We start from the raw sequence: 9,606 nt of genomic DNA, 5'->3' as shown, positions 1-9,606 counted from the left end.
AAAAATCCAGTACACAGGCAGCGGAACTCCAAAGCAGCTGTAAATCTCGTTATACTAGACTTTGAAAACTCTATACATTGGCATGAATTTCTTACGGTTGCAGCTCAGGAAATTTTTTCTAGGGTGGCAGCTCAGGAAATTTTTACCAGGGTGGCAGCTCCGGAAATTTTTACTAGGGTGTTCAACAACTACCTTATCTCTTCAAACTCTATTAACCCGCCATAGATGCACCAATTCGCATTAAATAGTGCAAACTAAACCATCAAAAAATACAGAAATACATAAGATGTACAATCGTCTTTGGCGAATTTTTATATTTTGAGCCAAACAAGATTAAATCGACGCATAAGCACATTAATATTCTCTTGTAGGGAATTGTGGCAAATAGGCTTGAAATGGATTTTTTGGACATAAGCCCTTAATTTTTTAAGATATAGGGTTAATAGTCGTTCACGGAAAAGCCAGAGTACGATATCGATATCAATATCAAAAAAAGATTACTCCATCAACTTGAATGGGAGACCTTCCCGACAGACACTAAAGCCCCTTTAAAACAACCACTTGGCCATACTCTTCTCACTTTTTTTTGCCTCTGATGAGACTCAAAAATGCAGTTGAGATTCAACTTTTCATTTCCCTTCACAACCCACGCACCCAAACAGAGCCTTAGTAATTCAATTTGCCATTTTCCAAACAGCTCAACTACACTCTGCGATACATCCCATATCACATTCTTTTCTCTAATCATGTTTTGTTAAATTCTTCATGGAGCATCGAAGTGTCTGAAAGATTCAAGTGTCTGACAGGAAAAGTTACGAAACGAAAAAAGAATAGGAACAAGAACGCCGGGAAAACGGAGTCAGAAAGCGGGGACTTGTGAGATCAACTATGAAGAGAGACACCAGGATTTCATGGCCTTGGCACCACTTTTCTACACAGAATTCAGCCTAAGCACCTGCAGACCTGAAACCATGAAAAATAAACGCAGAACAATTACCATACGATTGAATTAAAGAGATTAACTCCACACAGGCCAATGCCGAAAGGAGCTATTTTGACTACGAAGGGTAGATTCCAAATATTTCCGTTTGGATGTACTAACGGATTTCAAATCGCTGTTTGTAATCCACATTTGTTGGATCCGGAGATTTGAAATATAGTGAAATTATTAAAGTCCCTAAGACATTGTGTTCGATCGAATTCAAATATTGTAGAACAAACCCAAAAGTCAGCCCTAATAAGATGGAATTCGCTATGTAAAATTGTTCAAATGATCATACACACCAGCCGAATAATTCAAGTTATGTTCTTATTCCACTTCCAATTCTCATATATCAGGAACATATGTAACATATTGACAGCACCTGCATGTAGTAATGTTTTCGCTAAATCGGCAACTCTAGGAAGGGTAAGAATTAAGCATTAACAACTAGGTCCCAGTATAGCCAAAACAAACTACATTTTAACTATTGTGTGGTCCAACTCATTTCCTCCTAAATAAATGTTTGAATTGATATATAGTAGGGGCAAACTTATTAATTAAATAATCAACTAAAACTTTAACAGGCATGGCCAAGTCGGAAGGACGAAGGAATGCGACATTGTGCAACAACTGGATTTATTCGACTTCGTGAAAGAATTAAATTCACGAGGAACTTGAGTAATTGAGTCCCTCTTGTGGAAAAGTGAGAAACAATATCCCCTACTTCTATTTGAGATTTTTAAGATACGGGGGTCCAAGATTTATCCTCCGGAGAATGTGAAAAAAAATCTTTGACAAAACACTGAACTCTATGGGCATATGTAGTGACAAACTGCTAAAATTGCAATGGTATTGTACCTTAACAACAATCTTCTAATTCCCGTGGTATTGTACCTTAACAACAAACTTCGAGAACAATGGTATTGTACCTTAACAACAATCTTCTAATTCCCGTGGCTCCACAAGAATATATAGCGGCTTTCCATTTAGTCTGTTTTGTCCCTGAAAGAGGTCAAATGGCAGGATGTAAGTCATAGATGGGGAACTTAGGGTACAAAATCAAGATGACTGTGATCAAAAGAACAAAAATGAACAGAGGAACAAAATCCACATATTCTCCGATAGATAGGAAATACTATGCTCTTAAGAGCGATATCAACTCACTAAGACTGTACATGAGAGATGTAATAACATGAAGGCTGCAGGAGGTTATGAGATTGAAAAGCAATGAGAAACGTTACCTTGACCTCTGGCAACCCAATGACACATCCACATTCGACCACCTTAGCATCCATACGTTCTGTAAAATGATTACACAGTTTGTTTTGAGTTCAATACTGACGAATACAGAACAAATAAAAAAGAAAGATAATTAAGTATACTGTTTTGAGCTTAGAACACCAGGCCAGCCTTTGAAATAGCATATTATCCCATCGCTCTGTTGCTGGGTAAATAGAGTACTAGGGATAGACTCGAGACCCGGGGAATGCTACGCAATCAGGAAGAAGAAACTCATGAGCATCTGTTCTTTGACTATGTGTACTGTGCATTCATCTGGGAAAATTTTCTACATAAATGCCAGATTAAGAGGAGAGCTATGAAATGGTCGAAGGATTTGACATAGGCTGTCCAATATGCCCCAAAGAAGTCATTTTTTTTGTGCAAGCTGCTGTGATTTATCATTTGTGGCTTGAAAGAAATGCTAGGATTTTCACTAACACGGCAAAAGATCATATGTCTTTGCTCTTGGGCTCTTGGTGAAGTGTGAAGGAACACCCATTCCAATTAGTCCCTTGTCAATCTTGGAACGTTCCTAATAATCATCCTAATAAAAGAGAGTAGGTTTTAAGTTTCTCGAGCTTTGGGTGTCAAGTTGTGGTTTGCTTTGTTTTGGTTTTTGCAGTTAAGGTTCTAGATGAATGATGAATCATCCTTTTACCCATCCTCGAGATTATTTTCTTCACTAAAATAGTACTAGCATTTTAATATATCCGGGTGTCCAAACCAGCTTATGCGCACCTCAACTAATCCTTAAGGGGACCAATCCTGCCATCCACAAGCAGGGGGCCCATATGGCCTAAGCAAAGTACATATTGGGAGAAAAAATACATGAGAAAGATGAAGATATGTGAAAGGACCTCAACTTACCTAAAAGTCTTATTGCTGCAGAGAGAGTCCCTCCCGTAGCTACTAAATCATCGATCACCACTGCCCTTTCCCCAGGCTGAACAGCACCCACATGCATCTCTAGACAGTCAGTACCATACTCAAGCACATACGATTCTGAAATTCTTTCACCTGCAGATTCATCATACTTAATGTTCAAGGTAAAAAATGCAGAAATTCCCACAAAACTGGAGATGGAAAAACCTTCCACTTTCCCAATGAGAATTTTTAATTATCAGTAACCAAAGATTTGATAGACTCCAGGACCACAGGCCGTCAAGCACTAGGTTTGGACCTATATTACATGTACACTTCTAAGATGAATGATATACCCTGACGGATTCTTGCCACATGGACAAGGGTAGGCCGGTAGGGTAACCTTGTCCTAAATGTTTAGCTGTACACTAGACTAGAATGCATCTTTTAAAATTTATCATTAACTATGCCAAGAAGTCCTATATTATGCTCGAAATGCCATAAAGCACCTTGTAAATAAAACATGATACAAAATATGGATATTCTTGTCATGTCTTTGTGTCCTTGGGGTCGAAATTTGATGAATTCAACACTTGTACACATACTCTCACCAGCCAGCCACAAAAGAGTCCACCTGACGTATTGGGATGAGGAATATCTTTCTAAGACACAAGGGAAACTGGGAAAGGTCACTTGCTACAAGATATTGGCACAAAAGCTGATCAACAAGAACAAAGAGAATGATCTACTATTTCTTGAATCCTTAAAACCAATTCTGTAATTTCTCTCTGCACTCAAATCCATGCTATTTTTCCACGATATTAAGATTTCCTTCAACCATTTTCCAAAATCAACGTCAGCTGGATGAGAGGATCAAAAGAAAAAACCTAAGCAGAATGAACCTTCGTTTTGAAAAATGACAAAAAGATGAACTTCAATGCACCGCACTTCAGATTTCAACAAGAAATCAACATACCTGGCAATTTTCCAGGTTTACGTAATGGAACAAACTTCGCACCGATTGCTAAGGCGATAGATGGACCAAACATGAATCCTCTAGCTTCAATTCCTACAGATGAGCAGATAACGTGAGAAATCACTGAAACAAGCCAAAGAAAATAGAAAAATGAAAGAAGAAATTTACTTGTTTAACCAAAAGATCACTAATTCAGAAATACAAAGTTTAGTTCAACAAGCTATATATATCAGTAGTAACTTCCAGTCTTACAAGACATTATCAACAAAGAAAGAAGCCATTTAAACATAGAAATGAAGGCACGCGAAGGAAATGAAGTAAGACGACAAATGGTATAGGGAACACACGTAGATCTAAAACTATCCTTCTAAGCTGAAAGTAGAAATTAATGGATGTAGCAAGTCTTTTAAATAGCAGTACAAGATACATATTGGTATCAGTTCTATGGCCATGTGTTGGGTAACATAACTGTCGGCCGATAAATGAAAAATACATGTATCAAAATTCCACTACCTTCCCTGTCGGCCTGTAAATTGTAGTCCTATGTTGACCAATAATGCATGGGCAGTCCTATTTGAGAGAGAGGAAAAGAGGAGGTACCATCACTCGAAGTTCGAGCGCCCCAAGGGTGCCACCACAAAAAAAAAAAAAAAAAGGGGTGCCACCACAACGAAATTCAAAGCTATGGTGTGGTTAGTCCTCTTTGAACTTTTCTATACTTTGGGAACACATCTAACCAAACCAAATCGAGTCTTGTGTCCCAATCACTTGGGGTTGGCTACATGGATCATTTTCCTCCATTGAGCTTTTCAAGAAAAAAAGGTATATTGAGAAAAAAGGTACACAGGTCGAATGCTACAAATACTTTTCTCAAAGATAAACGTGTTTTTGAATATATCAGCCGATTTCCAATTAACATAATTTTAGGCATAGTTAATGTCATCGACGAGTTTCAAAAAATAAACAAGGATCCTATTCGCACATTCAAACCTCGTGGACCAAACAAACTTCTGTTACCTATAACGGCTATAAGTCAACATCATCATTTTTTTACAAGTATCATTTTTTTACAAGTATCAGCTACAAGTTTGGGTTTGTGTGTGTGTTTAAAGGGTTCACTCTACCTCTCCCTAGTCAGCAATTGCTTAAGTGAGTTTGGTAGGTGAAATTACCTTCTTGCCCTCTCTCAAAAAAAAAAACATCATCTTATCAAAACTAGTGGGAAATATGGGCTATATTTTATTGGCAAGTCGATTGACAACAACGGAAGCACTAGAGATTGACAGATTCACCAAAAAGCTGTTGGTATACTAACCTTAGTGATTAACCTCTCAATCACTAAAAAGGGAAAAAAGCATTAGTCAAGAGGATTTATTTGAAGTCAGTTAATGCATGTAAAAAGAACCACCTAACATCAACAATATATGCTCTGAGGCCCTAAGGCCTAAACCGTTTAGGGCCTCACACGTCGATTGTTAATATTAGCCTAACAAAAAATACCTTCCAGTCAAAATAATTGGAATATAAAAGGTCAAATTGTTCCAATGCCCATACAAAAAAGGGGAATCAGGGAACTCATAGACCAAATCTCCAAAAGCACATCAATAAAAAATTTGCAATTATCTTTGAAAGGTGAGGTTGTCTACTAAGCCCCACATCTACATAATAAGGGAGAACGGTTTTAGAATCTTATCTCTCTATAAATCTTAACCATTGATTTGCTCTATAAATCCTACGGCTCTTCCTCTCTCTCTCTCAAACAATATTAATTGCACAATTGCCACTAATTAGATCTCATGTTGCGCCGTGCCTTCAGGCACAGGCAAACCCTTGTTGCTCTCAATGCCACTCCATGTTATGAGGAAAATAAAAATAAAAATGCCTCGTTGATATTCTTCTATGTGTTTGCTTAAAAGAAGAGAGCATAAGAATGTTAAAGGGTATTACCAAATTACCCTTCAACGTATAAACACCACGGATATTCTTCTATGTGCTTGGTTAAAAGAAGAGAGCATAAGAATGTTAAAGGGTAATTACCAAATTACCCTTCAACATATAAACACTACGGATATACCGAGAGTCTCATAAGATTTGACAACATTCGTAAGAATTTTTTTTTTAGGTTTTTTTAACAAGAAAACGAACGTTAATGTCATCATGCTTCAATGAGTTGTATAGGAATATTCATTTTCTAACACTTTTTAGTAATTTCATACTACTGAAACGCTAGATAAGTATCAGCTTTTTCTCTTTCTTGCATTTTCTATTAATTTCACTCTATCAGAAAAAGATGCATGAAAATCAACAAATAGGATGCATGAAAATCAGCAAATATATATAGTAGTCACACATAAAAAAAAGTACAATCTTTCAATAGCTAACCAATGGGTAAACCAAAAACAGCACACACGCGCACGAAATAATTATAAATGCCTTGATGAAACAGAAAGTCTACGTCTACGCCCACAGCTCAACATCACCGCTCTCAATCTCACCGTCCAAAAGTGTTACAGTCTGAATTTTAAAAAAACTCTTCCGCAAAAGAGTGACGGTGGAATGTTGAGCAGTGAATGTTGAGAGCGGTGAATGTTGAGCGGTGGGCTTAGTCTGGCTCAGATGAAACAAGGAAAATTATGAAGGAAATGACGACAAAAAACAGGGAGAAAGAGGAAAATCACCAGCAACAACAGAGATGTCCATGTCCCTGTACCTATCGACAAAAATGTCGACAGTGTCCTTGAATGCCTTGTGGTTCAGCAACAGAGTCGTTATGTCTTGAAACATTATTCCTGGAAAATACAGAAATATTTTAATTTTTCGCAAAGGCAATTAATTTTGCCACTCTATTTCCCAAACTATACACTCCAAAAATTATTATCTAGTACTACCTAAAGTTGCGTGCAACAAAATTTTTCAAAACAACAATGCCTTGTTCTTTTTCCTTTTCAAAAAGAATTTTCAAAAAATTTCCTCTAGATTTCCCCTGCTTCCAACATTTCTCTCTCTACCTCTCTCTACTTATTATCCCTACTATTTTTCAAAACACTTTTCAAAACACAAACCAATGATTTCTCAAATGCACACCAAAAATTTGTCATAACGCAAAACTTTGAATCCTACAAAAGCCAAAACATTGCAAGGGCCTCCGAGGTTTGACCGGTCGTTAACATCAGTGGCCCAGAACTAGCCGAATTGCGCAGACCGGACACCCGATTTTAAAAAATCTTGTTATTACAAAAGCAGTAAAAGAGAAATTATGAAGTGCGTTTACAAAATAGTGGATTGAAAACATATTTTTCCCTTTGGAAATACATGCACAAGAACGTGGAGGGCAAAAATGAAAAATCATTTCCTGTCCCCAATAATGTGTGGTGTATGCGAGCATAATGAAAGGAAATAACAAAAAAAGAAAAAGAAAAAGAAACCTTTTTTGGGGAAGTGAGGGACGACTCTAATGGCTTCAGAGATGCCTTGAAGCCTTGGGTCTCCCCTGAGTCCATTCTCTGCTGCAAACATCTTCTCTCTCTCTCTCTAGAACTGGTTTGGAAGTGTTGGGTCTTGCTTGGTTTGAGTTACTGTGTAAAACTCTCTCTCTCTCTCTCTCTTAAATTTCTCTCTCCAAAATTCAGTGGGTTTGGGTTTCGAAGTGAAACAGGGTATGGTATGGTGTGATGGTATTTGTATTTTTCCCTCCAGAAGTCAGGCAAGGTAAGTAGTAGGAGGAGCAATAAAGGTAAGAAAGATCTGTTCTGTGATTTTCTAGGTGGGATCGATATAGACATTAATTAAACAATTTCCTGGTGGCCAGACGAGAGAGATGAGAGAGAGAGAGAGAGAGACAGGGTCAGGTCAGGGATAGAGTCAAGATTCTCGAAGAGTGGATGCATGAACAGATCATCCCTAAGGCGCGTGGACGACACTTTTGCTCTTTATAGCTGTCAATTTATATAGGTGCGTTTTTTCAGAGTTCATTTTTTTGGAGCTTCGTCAAGGAGATTATAAAATAGTGTTCGGATAATCTCGTACTGGATTTGGATTTTGGGAGTTGGTAAAGTTAATTACTGGTTTAGGTGTCGTTTCGTTTTCTTTTTAAATATTTACAAAAAAAAGAAGTAATTTTAAGAATAAATAAATAAAAATAAAACATAAGTTTTAAATTTTTTTTGCACCCTTTAAAAAATCTCAATAAAATCTATTCAATAAGATTCATATTGATAAAAAAATTATTTGCATAAACACATAATTTTTGAGTTTGAAATTGCCTTCCTTTTCTAAGAAACCGGAATGGAGCCTTAGTCCACATCTATGCATGCAGGAGTACGGGCATAAAAACATTGTTCCATTCTACTAAATTTATTTTTCTTCTTTGTTTTGTTCATTTTTTTCCGAAGTTTTGATAAATCTGCGTTATATTTTTTGGATTAATCATTAGTCTCGACAAGAGAAGTCTAAAAACTACAAAATTATGACAGAAAACAAAAAAAGTTCACTAAAGATGGAAAAAGTATCAAATAACTATTTTATTTGTTTAAAACGCCATCTTATTTGAATTTTATATTATCGGTCCATATTTTTATAATTTTTTTGATTCGTCTTGTCGAGACAAATAATTAATTCTAAAAATTATAAAAAAAATCTAAACAAAGGGATACGAAAGGTAAAAACATATCGAAATAAGTTTCAAACTTATAAGTTTACAAGAACGCATTAGATTGCAAATTCCAAACTATACTAAAATTCGTGAAAGCAAAATTAAGAACAAAATCTTAGAATGATGATTAAGAGTGGCATCGAAGGATTCCCCTTCTCATATCAGGGTTATAGTACGTGACTATTTGGTACTTAAACGTTCCTTTGTGTGTTGTGAGTTTAATTAAGAGTGGCATTAGAGGATCCGCCTTCTGCTATCGGGCTGCACATGACAGTTGTCTAGGTGTTTAGCCTGCTGATTAGTACAGTAATAAACATTTTCACTTTCTAGAAAGAAAAAAAAAAGTGGCATTAGAGAATTGGGAACTCTGAAGTCCCAAAGGAAGGATCCGGCTATTTGCAACTGCGAATTTGTTATATGTAATCATTTCATAAGAAGGAATCCAAAAATTTCCTTTTATAAATCGGCTACATGTAGCAAATTCGCAGTTGTATTTAACAGCACTCCAAAGGAATGACAGATTCTACTACCCATACAAACGGTGTCGTTTCATGGCTTTGAGGGGGTCTGTCCTTGTGCTTGCTAAATACCCAGCATAGCGAAAACTTAATACCAAGTTACTAATGATTTATTTTATTTTTTTTGCATCCATTTTAGATTTCACAAATATGTTTCAAATCAGGATTTTATTTTTTTAAATACTTATTTTTCGTTTTACGAGATAAAACATTCTGTCATAATACATCACTTTTAATAATAAAAAAAAACTACTTATTTAAAAAATAAGTATTACTAGTATTTATTTTAGTCGATGGAATTCAGTATTGTTAAAAAAAATTACTCCACTGCTCCGTG

At 36.3% G+C, this 9,606-nt stretch overlaps 1 protein-coding gene across 2 annotated transcripts; it reads right to left on the bottom strand.

The window, feature by feature from the left end:
• Nucleotides 1-666: 666 nt before the first annotated feature.
• On the bottom strand, nucleotides 667-7,915 carry LOC131316483 (adenine phosphoribosyltransferase 5-like). 2 transcript variants are annotated; one of them, XR_009197135.1, is made up of 7 exons: nucleotides 7,526-7,904; nucleotides 6,779-6,889; nucleotides 4,101-4,193; nucleotides 3,131-3,280; nucleotides 2,224-2,282; nucleotides 1,841-1,984; nucleotides 667-963 (listed from the first exon to the last, which is right to left on the bottom strand). XR_009197135.1 is itself a non-coding variant. In XM_058345869.1 (7 exons), exons 1-6 carry the CDS (start codon nucleotides 7,614-7,616, stop codon nucleotides 1,913-1,915), a joined length of 576 nt encoding a protein of 191 aa, XP_058201852.1. In that variant the 5' UTR covers nucleotides 7,617-7,915; the 3' UTR covers nucleotides 667-963; nucleotide 1,912. The 2 variants fall into 2 exon arrangements, 1 of the variants encoding a protein (XP_058201852.1); XM_058345869.1 differs by having other exon boundaries at nucleotides 1,912-1,984; nucleotides 7,526-7,915.
• Between the last annotated feature and the right edge of the window lie 1,691 nt (nucleotides 7,916-9,606).

This window comes from Rhododendron vialii, chromosome 2a (assembly GCF_030253575.1).
Source record: "Rhododendron vialii isolate Sample 1 chromosome 2a, ASM3025357v1".
NCBI classification, from domain to species: domain Eukaryota; kingdom Viridiplantae; phylum Streptophyta; class Magnoliopsida; order Ericales; family Ericaceae; genus Rhododendron; species Rhododendron vialii.
The sequence above is the reverse complement of the archived record's forward strand: the minus strand, read 5'-3'. Positions and strand labels throughout refer to the sequence as shown.